General features: G+C 47.3%; 1 protein-coding gene across 1 annotated transcript; it reads right to left on the reverse strand.

Moving 5' to 3' along the window:
- Nucleotides 1-8,257: 8,257 nt before the first annotated feature.
- On the reverse strand, nucleotides 8,258-15,456 carry VGLL1 (vestigial like family member 1). Its single transcript, XM_031594262.2, has 4 exons — nucleotides 12,239-15,456; nucleotides 11,252-11,668; nucleotides 9,640-9,699; nucleotides 8,258-8,950 (listed from the first exon to the last, which is right to left on the reverse strand). Exons 1-4 carry the CDS (start codon nucleotides 12,447-12,449, stop codon nucleotides 8,910-8,912), a joined length of 729 nt encoding a protein of 242 aa, XP_031450122.2. The 5' UTR covers nucleotides 12,450-15,456; the 3' UTR covers nucleotides 8,258-8,909.
- Nucleotides 15,457-15,708: the final 252 nt, after the last annotated feature.

The following is a 15,708-nucleotide window of genomic DNA, read 5'->3' on the forward strand; positions in this document are numbered from 1 at the left end:
GTGCTGCTGTCCCTCTGAGCTAACCAGCTCCGGGGGTGCCATCTCCTAAGCCCCTTCCCACCATCCATCCCTGCTGCAGCCATGGGTGCATCCCAAGCTGGTGATCCCAAGGGGATCGGGGTGGGTGGAGGGCCAGGAAAAGCAGAGGAACCAGCCTCATTGCAGGACAGAGGGCCCCGAAGGGCACGTGGCTTTCACCACATCTGGGCTGCACGTCTAGGCAGCACATCTGGGCAGCACACACTACATCTGGGTGGTGTGTGCCACACAGAGCCACTAAGAGGACGTGCCTCCAAAGTGCTGATGCGAAGCCTCAGTGCAGCCGTGAAACCACAAAAGGCACTAGAAACTTCTTGCTGTGACGGCTGCACCTCCCTCTCCCAGCTTCCTAAAAATAGAGGCTGGCACAGGGTGAGCTGCAGCCCCATGCTGCCAAACATCCGTGAGTCACCACGGAAGGAAGGCAGGAGCACCCAGCACGCCCCAGGGTGCTGCTCTGCCCAGCTCAGAGTGCACAGGTCTGGGACCATCAAAGCCAAAACGAAACGTGATGGGGGATGAGCAAAGCCCACGGGAGGTTTTTGCACCCAGCGGCCGCCTCCCACGGCGAAGTGCTGTGGTGTGGGTGGGGGGGGGCCCGGCATTGCTTGTGTATCGCCCCTGGTTCCCCTACTGGGACGGGACCGAAACAATACCTGCATCTGCGTGGGGTTGGTGTGCAAAACAAAAGGTTCAGGGCAGAGGAGGGATGTGGCTGCATGGTTTGTACCAGTTCAGAAGCTGGAAATCAAAGGTGCACTGCGCTGTGCTTCTGTCTTATCACTTGAGGCGAGATCAGCCACGCTACACGTGGTGGTAGCAGGGACCAAAGAGCTTGTTAAGTCTTGTTATTATTGTTCCTGCTTGCATTAAATTAGAATTAGATACCATGGAGAGGTCAAACACATGGCCAAAGCCCCCCTGAAAGTGCTGGGCAGTGGAAGAAGCAGTATCTGCTGGAGGAGCAAAGGATGCACAGCATCTCTGCCCTATAAGACGTGGCCATGCTTGCAAAGAAAAGCATCGTGTCAGTCCCAGCATGATCCTCTGGGTCACTGGGATCCCCACAGAGCCCAAGAGGCTCACACTCATGGAAATGACAGGTGAGGGGCTGTGTGGGTGAGTGAGGGTGAGCCTATTTGAGAGGGGCAGGCAAGGAGAAAAGCCCCAGACAGGGACCGAACCACAGAGAAGGCAGCACCTAAGTGTAAACCTACACACTGCTCTGTGCTCTAGTAAATGCTAAGGCTGAACGCCCGGACAAGACACACACATGGCTTTAGCCTACAAAATCAATCCAGAATCTTTCTCAAAGCAACACAAAGGCAGAGCAGCATCGCTGTGAATGGCATGCAAAAGGTGCTGCGATGGTAACCCGCAGGGGCAGCAGTGAGACTTCGAGTCGTGGGCAGTGTGTTCCCACTGAGAGCTGCCACGCTCAGCCTGGGCACAGCTCGCTCCAGACCACGCTGCAGTGCTCTGAGCCCTGGGACATAATCTTGCTAAGAAATCCAACATAAAATCCCCGTGAGCTGCACGGCATGGCAGAGACTGGATGCTAAAACAACTCTGCCATCTGCTGACTCCTCCCTGCCCCATCCATCCCTCTTTGGCCGCTGCTGCAGAAAGGATCAGAGTGAGACAGGAGGACAAAGATGTCACCTCAGGGTGTTTCTGTGGAAGAAAATGGTGCTGGCACAACAACGAATGCCAAATATGCACCTTAGTGGCCAAGCACAGACTCTCCCCACAGTCTGCTGGGGAGGTACCAGATGGAGATATTGCCATGGCAATGCAGCATTGGGATGCTGCAACTGCTGCAGGGTGGGGGGTCCCTGATGCCCTCTGTGAATGTGCTCGGTGAGCAGGAGATGCACTGACAAAGCTGATGTCACGGTAGCTGCACAGAAAGGCTGTTCCACAAATGGAGTATTATCCTAAGGGACATATTTCCTTTCCAACGTAGGCGTCAATGACCACAGGCTTCTTGGCAGCTCCAGCTCTCCTGCCTACTGGCACAACATCTCCATTAGAGCCTGGCACATTTGTCACCAGGAAGATATCTGGGATAATTTCATCTCCTGCTGGAGAGAGGCAGGACACTGAGCACCCTGCTGAGCTGCGCATCCTTTCCACAAAGGCTGTTTCACACTTGAAAATGAATACTGAGCTCAGCAGATGCTCAGCCCACAGCACAGCCTGGAGCATCCCTTTTGCTTTGGGTATCCAATGGGTAAAGCAATTCCCTGCCCATGAGCAGCGCTTTGTGCTCTCACTGATGCTCATCGCTCATTCCCTCTGTCAGTGCATGAAATAACAGCAGTGCACACGGCCTTTGGGGTGGTCCTCAGGATTTTCAAAAAGGGGCTGCTTGGGGTTTTTTGTTAGTTTTGCAAAGCAAGCACATCAATGGAACTGAAAGTAGGTTCACACCGCAGTGCCCACCCATGCAAAGCTAAAACGAACCACAAAGCCAGGCAATTACACAACCTTCTTCTAATATTTACCAGGTTTGCTTTCCGAGCACTCGCTGCTGCTTTTGCAAACAGCCTCAGAAGAATTCAGTAGTGGAAGTGACTCCTTGGCCTGTTCTTGCCAGGAAAACCACTGAGAACATCCTAGAGGGCAGGAACGTATTATTCAGGGTTCTAAGAAAGAGTCTTGGTCTTCAACTAATCCTGCAAATGCTTAAATTGCTTCTGGTGCAAACCCACCAACTCATACATCACCTCCCTCATGGAGCTCAGCTCGAAGGGAGAAGACATGAAGCAAGGTTCCCTCACTGCACAGCATGGACATCTATGGGAGGAAGGTCCTGGGTGCCTGCAAAGAGCAAAGGGGAAAGGCCGTGTCTGAATTAACATTAGGCAATGGGAAGCTCTTCTCCCCTATGCTGGGAGCTGCCAAACACTCTCCCACCCAATTCCAGGTGAGGTACTCCAGGTACAGTACCAGTTGCAGTACCGCATATGGCTCTGGCACCTTGAGCATGGATAGCCATAGAGACCACACGATGCATCCATAATATTGTCTGCTCTACAATCCTGCTAACGTAACACAGAAATGAAGATGAGGTAAGGATCAAGCTCCAGGATTCCCTGAGAAACAGGGTGTGCAAACCCACCTGAATGCAGTGGCGTGCGAGCAGCCCTGGCTATGGGAGCTGGAGACCTCTACTTGCAAGGCAAAGCTCTTCTGGGTACACACACCATAGAGCCATGCTGGGACTGGTCATGGTGCAGTGACACATGCCAAGTCAGAAGACAGATAAGACCACCAAGGTTTGAAGCCACTTCTTCCTTCCGCTGGACAGGTTTCAAAAAAATCCTGCGAAAGCTCTCTCTGGCTGTGTATAAGGACTCAGGAAGATGCACAGCTTGCAAGCCCTTGGTCCAGGCAAGGCCATGCCCACCTCCCCTTGCAGAGTCTTCTCTAAAGCACTACTACAATGCTTTGTGATGTTGTGGCTCCTGCTGGGTGAAAAGGCACCAGTGGTTCATTCAAAAATGGTGCCTCAGGTAGGAAAGAGGTCAGAGTTCTGCACAAGAAATGAAATCCTCTTGAAGTTGCATAGCTGTTCTGGGGATATTAACATACAAAATTAATGAGTGTTGCATACATCAGCCCAGCACGCTGCCTCGGTGAGCACCAAGCCCTGCTGTTGTTGCCTTCTTTTAAGAACTGCAGCTCCTGTAAGCACTTGTAGCATGCACAAGCTCTGCATTCTCCCTCTTCCACTGGGCTTTGCAGAATGCTTTTCCAAATATCTTGTTTTGTTATCAGGCAAAAGGATTTGCATTCCTTGCCTCAAGTCATTTCTTGTTCATGGGTTTTCCACATCCATCTTGGCCATCGGCAGCACAGAGCACCACCCACATCCCAGTGGCCAGGCAGAACACACCTATGCCAGCACGTCGCTCATCCTCAGGTGTGCAGAGCACTGCTGACCCACCACCATGCAGCAATATCACATGCTCAGGCAGCTGGCAGTGACCCCTGCTGTGCTGACTGTGGATCCGAGCTCTGAATCGGACCCTTCAGAGAAACAAGGAATAATGAATCACGTTGATCTCTGAAGTAAATGGCAACGTTGAGCACTCAGGAAATACGGGACCAGGCTCATTTCCTACATAGGAAAGAACAACATCTTCTTTCATGCTATAATGCCTGTCTGCTCCTGGGAGTTTTACTGTGTGCCAGATGATTGAAACAGAGCCACTTGTGTTAGAGCCACTAAAGACACAGAGTGGAGTCAATGACACAATTGCGTTGGCCAAGGTTTCAGAGGAAGGGCTCCTGAGGACACACAGCAATGGACCAAAGTCAATCACAGCCCTGAGAGAAGGGTCCAGTGAAAACCTGAGTGCTGACAGCTTACCAGCTGCACGATTTACCCAAACCTACTGCTAAATAATCATGAAAGTAGCTGTCAACCGAGAGCAGTCTCGATAATACACATCAAGAGCCAACATAACAGCTTAAAAAAAACAGTTCAAATGCATAGACAAGGGAAACTGTACAGTTTGACTCATTTAATTGCTTAAATCATGCCAAATTCCAACTTAATAACACGCTTATATACAAAGAACATGTCACAAATAGCGCATCAACAGAAATACATGTTTAACACAAAGAAGTTAAACCGGTTCTGTGGCACATGCTCGTTTACATATGCATTGATTTAATTACAGATTTCTCTCCCTCTTTTCAAGATTGCTAAAAAAGATCCAGAACACAATCCCTGAAACTCTCGAGTTGAGCCAGACTGACGAGATGCACCAATTTTCCCTTTGGTTGTGCCGGCAGAGATGCGCAACAATTCTGCTCTATTGACGCAAACAAAGTCAGAGGGAAGGGCAGCGCTGGCACGGCTGAGGTTGGCAATGCACCACTGGATGTAATGAGATTTGTAGCTGTCTACATAAGAATGAAAGGTGAAACCGGGCTGGAAGATCCTTGAATTCCCAACCCCGCAGAAAGAGCATCTCCAAAATCAGAATCCTGCACCTCAGGGCTGCTCTCTGTGCCCCGCAAAGCCAGTGAAGCATCCTGCCCTCATGCACACAGAACTGCTCACCCATGGACTGGGCACGGCCAGTTGCATCCATGCCTGAGCAACAAATCACCCAGGAGATGCATTAGGCAATTGTTTCAGGCTCCATCAGCAAATAAAGAGATCAATGAGTGGCACTTGGAGACTGTGTGGAGCAAAGGGGGAACAACTTCTGCCCCTCCTGCCCTAGCCCTTCTGCTCAGCACAAATTGCTCCCCATGTTCCCTGATGCTGTGGTTCAAGTGAAGACCTTTGTGGTTCATGAGCAAAGTCATGCCCAGCTGCCCTTAGCACACGCATGGTCAGCACCTACTGCTAACACCTGGGGCAGGGAAAAGTGTATTCAATGCTTTTTTTAAAGCACTGAGCTGAGCCAGCATCAACAAATCACAGAATCATTAAAGTTGGATTAAAGTAAGATCATCTGTAGTCCAACCTCCCTCCCACCAGTATTGCCCACTAAACCACACCCCTCAGGGCCACATTCACCCTTCCCTTAAAACTCCTCCAGGGATGGTGACCCCACACCTCCCTGGGCAGCCCATGCCAGTGCCTGACCATTCTTTTGGAGAAGAAATCCTCCCTAGTGTCCATCCTGAAATAGTGCACAGTGAGAGGAACTGATGGTGTAACACTACTCAACTGCCTCAGTTATGTGGGAGCTTGACTGAAATCAGAAGCAGTTCCTTAAAATCGACTTAATCTGCACTGAAAAATCCAGTCAGAGGAATATTCCAATTGCTTGTCATTGTTAATTAGCCCTGGCTTTTCTCTGCAGACATCTGAGTGCAGTACCTGCTGTCCTTTGATTACATCCTCCAGCAGTACCTCCAATAGCAGGGACCCGGTCAGGTTCAGACAGGCAGAACAAAGGGATGGAATAACGAGTAACAGGTAAACAAAGGGAAGAAACGGCTGAAATTATTGACAGAAAACATCATGAAACAAGAAAACATAGCATGGTGCAGGCTCTGGGCTGAGCAGTGGTCTGCTCCTCATGTAGAACAGAGGCAGCGTGAAACAGGCAGGCAGCTTGGGATTGTTGTAGGCTGTGCTCAGTCACTCGAGATCCCCATTGGGCGTTCGGTACATTCAGTCTCCTTCCATCCGTTCAATTTGTTTTCCCAGCTGGCAGAGGGATTTATTTAAAGAGTCTTTTCTCTTTTTTGTAAACGTGCGGCCTTATAAGATAAAGCGGGTGATTAGTAACAATGCTGAGCATAGAAACTTTTGATTTTAACTGTGAGAGGTGTTATGTTATCCCTACCTCAGGTAGAAAGGCAGTCTGTCTGTAGGAAATGTATGAAATACAGCTCGACCCTGTTGATCTCGCTGTGCCCATCACTCAGCAACTCCCAGCTGGACAAGGAGATGGAGAAAACAGAGCTTGCTCTGCTCAAGCTCAAATCCAGAGCTGCACAGCCCATGCTGAGGCAGCCCACGCTGGGGATGCGGTAGCACAGGATGCTCTCACGCCTTTGGTGTTGCTGTGAGCATGAGCTGGGGCTCTTCTGCAGGCAGATCCAGCCTGGCTGGGTCTGTACAACTTCCCCTGCATTGTGGGACCTGGGATATCCATGAAGTGGTGCAGACCAACACATGGGGACAGCCCAAACACCTGGGGAGAGTACTGCTGCTAATCCATGCTATGGAGCATGCTGGTCACCATGGGTGACTTGGAGGGGATGTAGGACTCCCTATGTGCCATGCTTTGGGGACCACCCCATCTCAGCCAGCTCTGCTCCACAGTGGCCACCCAAAAACCCCAGCAGCAGCCCCACGCTGTGACCCTGATGCTTCCTTCCCATCACCTGTGCATCTCTTCAACACAGAAACCACAACCATGATTGGGGTAATGTGACCACAGCCCAGCTGCCTGCACAGCAGCACTGCCATGAGGTGACCCAGCCTTCTGACTGCATGACACTGAAACAAGGAACAGCCCCCAGCCACAGAGGCACGCACACCACCAGCATGCACCAGTTTTCTGTTGGAGCTATCTGAGCATAACAGTGCATGAGAACTCAGAGGAGAGCTCTCTGGGCCAAATGGAAATGGGGTGGGCAAGAGGTTCAGTATTTCTTTCCAACCAGTTCACTTTTCTTCTGTCCACCAGAAAAGAAAAATGGGAAGAAGAGAAAATAACTCTGGGCTGGAGCAGAATGCTGTCTATTGCACATAACGAAAGAAATAGCTCTGGGAGTTACCAGAAAACATCCCCTCCATCCCTTGGGCTAGTCGCTGCAGCACTGAGAGCTCAGGGAGGCAGAAGATGGGCACAGCTCACACGTCCTTTCTTCTCCCGTCACCACAGTGACTGCTGCATTCAGAGTGGGAACTGAAAATAAACGTGGGAAGCAGCAGATGGCCACTGCTGAATGCATGATGCTGTTTGCCAAGTCCTGAGCAGAAGAGCACGCGTACGGAACGGGATGGAGCTGCTGGCACCAAGCACAATGGCAGCACCATGGTTGCAAGTGGAAAAGCAAGAACCACTCTGCTCTGCACAAACAGATCTAGAGGAAGAAACTATACGTACGATGGGCTTTCCGTAGGCTGTCCAGGTGGTTCTCCTGCTTACCAGACCTGCTGCACAGTGAGGACATGACATCACCACACCTTGCAGTGATGGATCAAAGCATTCCCATATCAAGGCAGGACCACTGATGCCTCGCATTTGAATAACTCCCCCCAGTGCTGTCCAACACAACCTGCTCATTTCACTGGGAACTCTGACTTTGAGTCAATTCGAATAGTTCTAGCTGTGACACGCACAGGACTAAGCTGTTCCAAGAAAAATGTAAAAGCATTTAAGTATACTCTTTCATGTCTTTTCAGACCTTAGGGATAATTCATTTAAGCATTTTCTCTTAGGAGGAATGGCAGAAGGAGACAAAGGTTTGAAAGCAATAATTTCACTGGAATTACAGCACAAATCTGTGAGGAGATGGAGGGAATGCAGCACAGAAATCATTGCTGTGGCTCACAGAGGAAGTCAGATTATTTAACCATGTAGCCTTAACATTCTGGAAATGGTCAGCACAGTAACACAGAGAACTAAACAGAGAGGCACTCAAACTATAAGAGAAGAAAAGCAAGTAGAAAAATAAAAAACCAGGAGGGATTTTAGGACATTGGTAGGATGCTGGCCTACCTTTTATTCACTTAGTTAACATGGTTCCTCTTGCATAAATTTTCATGTATATGCTAGATCTTGTATACACTAGAGTACACTTGCATTATACAGGGTGGGATTTTCTTATTTTACTTTTTAACCAGCACCATAAACAGCTGCTGAACTAAGATGAGTTATATCAGCCCAGGTGCTGTAATGGGCTACAAATTGCAGAATGTAAGAAAAGTAAAGATGATATTGTGCTTTTCTGGCCCATGGTTGTCTTGAAGCTTTTTGCAATGGAAGCCAATGATCTACAACTATTTTAAACACTACACAGATATCAAATCAAGATAAGCAGCTGCAGCTCATTGCAGCCCTCTGTGATATAATTGTGCTTCTTATCAACAGTGATTAAAAAGTGCTAAAAGTCCTTTCGAAGAGGGATAAAGTGTGGAAAGCCATAAAGCAGACAGTGATTCTTCACAACAAACACAGTCCATCAGTTTCGATGCCACAACTATTAGAAATATTTACTGAACACAGAGAACAATTTTTAACTCCTAACACAGTAAATAGTATTCTTCCATCTGAGAGACAAAGCAGAGAACAGCTGCAGTTCATTTCTTCTGGATTCACAGTCACAAATAGGAACAGTTCACAGCAAGAACTTCGTTGGAATAAAGTAGAAATGTCCCGTGGCTAAAAGTACAAATCCCGTCTTCTGTCGTGAATCTGAATACCTGAAAGACACAGCATTAACAGGCTGTCAAACAGAACACTCCATTCAGTCCCCTCGGATGTTGCACAAACAAAACTGCACCTTTGGGTCTTCTCTGATGCAAGAGGGCCCTTACGAGAATAACCAGAATGACCCATCCGAGCTCTCCCCAAAACATTGCACAGCCAAGGAACAGCACTGGGGTAACCTCCCAAGCACAGGGCACAGCTCGGGAGACCAAGAAAAATGCGGAAGCCTGAATGCTTTGGGAGTAATTTTGTACAATCATCAAGGTTGGAAAAGACCACTAAGATCATCAAGTCCAACCATCAACCCATCATCACTGTGCCCACTAAGCCACATCCCCCATTGCCACAAACAACACTGCCAGCAGCACGGGGGGTTTGTTGGTGAGAGGGTACAAGAGATCAGGGGCAATGACAAATGGGTGCACTGGGAGGCAGCAGGCCCATGCTACAGCAACAAAAATGGGAGTAGATGGAGATAGAATATAATATCTCACTTTAACAAAATGTTTTCCCTCTTTCCAGTTACAGGATGGCAGTGTGCATTTCTGGAGAGAAAAGCAAACTTTTGAAATGCAGTCCAGAAGCAAGCAAAAAAGGATTAATTTCATTGTACCTAAGAAAGGCAGGTGTCCTCTATAGGCAAGCACTAATTTGTTCCAAACCTGCTAATTTCTTTACTCACCTGCAGTGGCATGGCTTGCACTGGGGTTCTCTGAGCCTTGGTAAGAGCTGGCTTTCCTCTCTTAAAAAAGGAAAATACTGGAGATGAGCAGAGATTCGGCACAGAGCTACAAGTAGGCAGCAGTTCCAAAAGAAACCTTGTGCTTTTGCAGCCCAGCCTATAGCACAGGTGCTGGGGAGCTCTGTGCTGTATGTTGCTGTGCCAGACATTTCCATAAATATAAATATCAGCTGTTCTTAAACATGACACAGCACAATGAGGAGTGCATTGAACAGAGCCAAGAAACAGGGACTCCGACAGCCAGACTGGATGCATACATCACAGGGGCTTGCCAAAGTCATGGCCAGTCCCTTGTCTGTGTTTTTTTTGGGTTGTTCAATAAGCAGACATACAGCATTACACATGTGATGTGTTGTGAGGCTCCTGAGATGTTTAGAAAGGTGTGAAAGAAAATGTTTCACTGAAGATGGCTGGGGGACACTGAGCTGCTTCGTTATCTTTCTTTAAGATTTTAACTCAATTCTGTGCTGAATTTTTGAACTGAAGCCCGCTACAGCTAGCACCATCTCCTCTTGTTTGATGCTCACACTGGTTACATGCAACATCTTTGTGTTTCAGAGGAGCACAGGTGCACTGGGCTGCCAAGCCACCTTGGGCTCACATTGCCCCCTGGGGGGAAGAGGGCACCTTGCTTTGTTCTGAAATTGAATCCTAAATCTCAACTTCCTTAAAGCAATTCAGCTATCATTTCACAGCCTCAAACACAGCCCCAGCTAAATCTATCTAGGTATGTACCATGAACAGAAAACCTGCAACCCAGATGGAGACTCTCCCCCTTCCATGCATGGGCAGTTAGTAATAAGTAAACTCCAGGTAGCACATGCTGTGTGCCTCCAGCAGATTCCCCCAGCAATTTTTCACAGCCCTTTTTCTTGGAACCCAGCATCGAGCTACCAAATGGGAAAGCCCAGCAGGGCAATACATTGGGATCTCACAAGATACCCAGGCAATGGGCAGGAGTCTGGTCACTGACAGCTTCCCAAAGGCAGAGAGCACTGTCTTCACAACTCTTGCATGAATTGCATTAGGGCTGGGGAATGTGCTGCAGAGAGAAGTCAGCCTCTGACACACAGGGTAAGAACAGCAATTAGCTGTGGGGCAAGGTGAGGCTGGCCACCAGTCCTTTGTCCATCTCCTCTGCCATCCACCTACCTCCTATGGTACTGACCATAGCTGAGCAAGGAGTGAACCCCCTGGCCTTCCTGATAAGGGCAGCAGCTCCACACCTTTGGTTTACAGCATCATCTGTGCCCTAATCAGTCAGCCTGGTGGCTTGGGGCTCTTACATGGGTGTCCCTTTCTTAATCATAAGTGGGAGAGCTGGTAACCACCATCCTGATACCTATAGGCAATAGGTCTTCATAGCACATGGATAATGCATGGTGGTGGTTCTTAATCATCCTGAGTATTCCAGCATTGGATATCTGCTGGATACCATTTCTATGAGCTGGGCTGAAGATGGCTCAGATTCTAGCACACTCAGGACAGATTCTACCATTTTGTCTCCTTCCATGAGATGCCATCAAAGAATAAAGTGACAGTATTTCCTTACCTCCCCCAGGAACTGAACTTTGGCTTATATTTTGTAATCTAGCAGGTCCAGTCATACAAGTAGAACTTGAGTGTTGCTTCACAGCACATTCCTGCATGGACATCAGGCACCGTTCCTGTTGTAGAAGACCAAGAAGGGAACCGTATTTCCTGTCGGAGATGGGTTCATCCACCACGTGCAGGTCAGGCACGGCATGATGATACACAGGGCTGGTGAGACTGGGAGTGCCAAGGGAAGGGAAGGGCCAGAGGTCTGCAGGCGGTGCTGGATGAGTACGCAGAGCTGCTGGCTGGTACTGCCCTGCCATAGCAACAGCAGGGAAATTCAGAGCAGAGTTGGACATGCTGGTAGAGGAGGATGATGGATATGGTTTGGAGCAATGTGAGGAGAAATTCCACTGGTGAGGAGACATGCTATCTGCTCAAAGAGAGAAAGAAAACATCTGAAGTCCCATCAATTCTCATCTTCCTCCCCCCCCCCCCAAGGCAAATTCCAGTACATTTTTAAGGGAACATTACAGTACTACATATTCATTTGCACATAAACATATATTCACTTTAGTGTCGCTTATCTTAACATCAACTCATACTAACAGCAGGTAAATCACCACCACCAGTACTTCCCCCCCACTCCTTACAGGCATAAGCAGAGTTTTAACACTTGCAAGCTTAGACAAATAGCTCTTTGCAGAAACAACAAATTAAGTCATAATGCACTCAGTGCACCTGACTGTGATGGAGGCTCTTGGCAGGAAAATGAGAACCTGGTCCTGCCAATGGACCATGCAGAGTTTGGGAAGCAGCCCAGCAAACAGGGATTTACTGTGGATGTCCCAGTGATATAAATCAGGGCTCTGCAAGCATGATTTTGCTGCTTTGTTTGCACATAATTCCAAACTATTTGTAAACAAGGCTGCATAAGCAAATGTGAGAAAACACAGCATGTTTCATCTTCTATTTCTTAGCAAAAGCTCAGCACCCTGCTCACCATGCTTCGGGACGACAACCTCGCTCTTATGTTTTGTGCTCAGGTCTTGTGGGTTCCTGGCATTGCTCAGAGCTCTAGAGAAATGTTCATCCACCACGCTGTTAATATCTCCTTGGAAATACGTAAAGACGACACTCTGAGCCCCCCATTCTGTTTTCACAGGCTCTTTGCTCTTACACGGCCTTGGAGAAAGTTTCCTTGTTTCCTCCATTTTCAATAAGCAGCAGCCCCTGCCAAAAGAAACAGATCGGTACAGGAAGAACTCTTCATCTTAAATGGCACTGCCAGCGGTGAGCCTGCCTTCCTGAAATTAGTGGTGCCAGAGGAATTGTTGCCAATGAGATGAGATTCTCTATCTGGGTTTCTGCTCCTTCCAATCATCTTCTAGTCGTAATTCTCTCTCATCAACTATTGATTCATGATGAAACCCCCGAGTTCCTCAGCCCTCATCTTCAGATTTTTACAGTTTTGCCCTCCTGCATCCTTTTCCCAGCTCCTGCCTCTGCCCCATCTGATCACAGTGGTGTGTGTGTCCCATCCTCACAAGTTGGGTACCAATTTGGAAATGCAAGGAGAACCTACTCCCAACCCCACCCCCAGCCATCTGATTGGGATGCCAGTCTTTCAGAACTTTGCCATTGACCAAATCTTCCCAAACAGAGCAAAGTTCAAACCAAAACCTTCCTCCTGGTTTATATCTACCTTCCCATGGCATATGAGGAGAGCAAGAAGGTAGTAAATTCCAGTCAAATAACTGGAAAAACTTTAAGCAAAAGGACACTACTTTTTCCCCAGCCCGGTTCTAGAAAGCAATACACAATTTAGGTTACAAAACTTTCTGGCTGTTTATCTGGAGGCCAATGCTTGCCATGGAAAATTCCAACCTAAGTGGTGAAAGTGTGGCAAAGTCATCAGCTGCCATACAGCTTGAGAAAGGACGAAGAAAGATCAGATGATCTCAACAGCAAGCACCAAACCAGTTCCTCCTATACTGCTCCGTGATGCATCCTTCAACATACAATTTAAAAAGCATTAGCTCTGGCCCAGAGGACCATTTCTCCCGTTCCTCGCTCGCGGCAAGACAGCCATTTTGTCTTCATGCCACTGTATTAACATGTTAACCAGCTCATGATGGTAATTGTAATGTCCTTTAGCACCATTTATTGATGTGTAGCAGCTTACACTTTTGTGAATTCTGACAGCAGTACAGTTACTACACTAGAAAAATAGTAGTCTGTTGAAGCAAGAACATCAATTTATTTTTCATTGCCCTTAATCATAGAATCACCAAGGTTGGAAAAGACCTCCAAGTTCACCTAGTCCAACTACCAACTACCACCAGTAATTCCCTACTAAATCATGCCCCCTAGAACATAAAAACCTCTTGTGCTTTCCAACAAGTTGTCATAAGAAAACTGGATGTAACTCAGCTGAATTAGTTACCTGAACTTCCCATTCTTGTCTTTCACAGCAGGAAGTCTGCAAAAAAAAAAAAAAAAAAGAAAAAAAGGCAGAAATCCTTCCTATCTGCCTGCCACAAAGTGCTGTCAAAATATAGGTGGGACGAAACAGACTCAACCAACCCTATGTTGCTCTCAGAATGGGTGGATTATGGCTAACAGTGCAAATAATTGTCAAAGCTATTTGCCCTTCAGTAGACAAGGTAAGCAGGCTTAACAGATGCAGTTGTTGACTGCTCACCACAGGTACCAACTTTGTTTTTCACATTTCCAAGTCCTTCCTTGTACTATTGATTTCCCATCACCATGCCTTTAGATAGGGAACTCCTTATTCTCTGTTTCATGCCGCCTAAACCAGTCTTAAAAATAAAACCCCAAAGATTTCCAACTTCCCAAGCATCGAGCAACAACCCAGCAATCAGACATCATCCTTCACTAAGTATTTTCCAAATAAAGGAGCACTTGAGAAAGGCAGCAAAGATACATTGAAATAATTAAATCCTCATACCTTAACTCACTGTGACGAGCTGTGGCACAGAGGTGAGGTGTCCTGCAGGTGGGGTGGTCATGCTGTGCCCAGTGGTGTGCAATCCTTCCCCCCGACAGCTACACGCATACCGTGGTGACTGCAGGAGACGAGCGGCGTTCATGAACTCCCCGCACGCTTTCTAGCCTCTAGCTGTGACTGAACTAGGCGTTTCCTTCAGCCTATCTACTAAGAATGCATGAAATGCACTCCAACAAGTCAACCGGGTTGAGGAGGTTTCAGGAATGAGGAAAATAGGATTGTAAATAGGTTTTTTTTTTTTCTTCCCCCAGTGACAATGTGTACACAATGAAGAAGACAGTGTCTGAGCTTCGGAGGAGTTCAGAATAAAGTGATGAACAAGTTACAGCCAAGAGCCAACCTGCTGCCTTGGCCAGGGTCAGAAAGGACTTCCCTGCTACACATACGGCATTAAGTGTGTAACTGGGAATATCAGCAAGGAGGAAGAGATCATCCATCAGCACACTGGATGAACTGGATGACCAATTCCTATTTTTTTTTCCTCCTGGATCTGCTGAAATGAGAACATTGTTATTCTGTACATGTGAGAAACAAGTGGGTTTGGATTTTTTTTTTCTTTAGTAAATTTATCAAAATTACCAAATTGCAGTCACTCCAGAAATGCTGTATTAAAGTCAAATATACTAACTCCTGCTAGAAAAATGCATTGACAAACTAGTCATCCAAGAGGCAACAAAACTTTCTGTCTTCTATTCAGAGCCTTAAGAGGTCGTTCACTCAGGCAGGAGGAAGGCAGGGCAGCACCCTAGGATTCCCTCTGCATCAATACATATAAACCTGTTTCCCTGCCATCTCCCAGAACAACTATCAGCTCGTAGGATTTTCCAAGGCTGTGCTTAGTCTTGTGGTCAACACAGCCTTCACAATAAACAAGTTTTAACAGTGAGACAGACTGGATTTCCAATGTCTCAGCAGGTCCAGCACCCTAGCATCCCAATCCTGGATCCCTCTTTCTAAACCCAGTTTTATAGTATAGCAGATTTCTTCTGCTAAAGCTTTTCAAGATGTCAGTCATGAATTTCCTATTAGGGTTGCATAAAAGGCTCACACCACTGTCAGATGGCATCAGTTTAAAGCCACTCTGTGAGCAACCTGAATAACATTAGGTAGAAATGGGATTGTCATTCCTGTTCCTTCCTAGCATTGGGATTGAGACAATATACTTCCCAATGCTTTTTGGTTTTAGCATTCAAAATGTCAAAAGTTTTTAATAAAATAATTTTCAACTGTGAGAATAAAAAGTGTAATTCTTGTTGTCCTGCAGTACCTCCTGCTCCCACCCCCCACGCCATCTCAATTATAACCAATGGTTTCCATAGTTAGTTCTCCTGATCCTTCTGCCTTCATGCAAGAAACAGAATTATAGAATTGCTCAGGTTGGAAAAGACCTTAAAGATCATCAAGTCCACAACCTGACCATAGAACTCTAACAGCCCTCTGCT

The sequence above is a fragment of the Phasianus colchicus genome, chromosome 14 (assembly GCF_987193195.1).
Source record: "Phasianus colchicus chromosome 14, bPhaCol1.hap1.1, whole genome shotgun sequence".
In the NCBI taxonomy this organism is placed as follows: Eukaryota; Metazoa; Chordata; class Aves; order Galliformes; family Phasianidae; genus Phasianus; species Phasianus colchicus.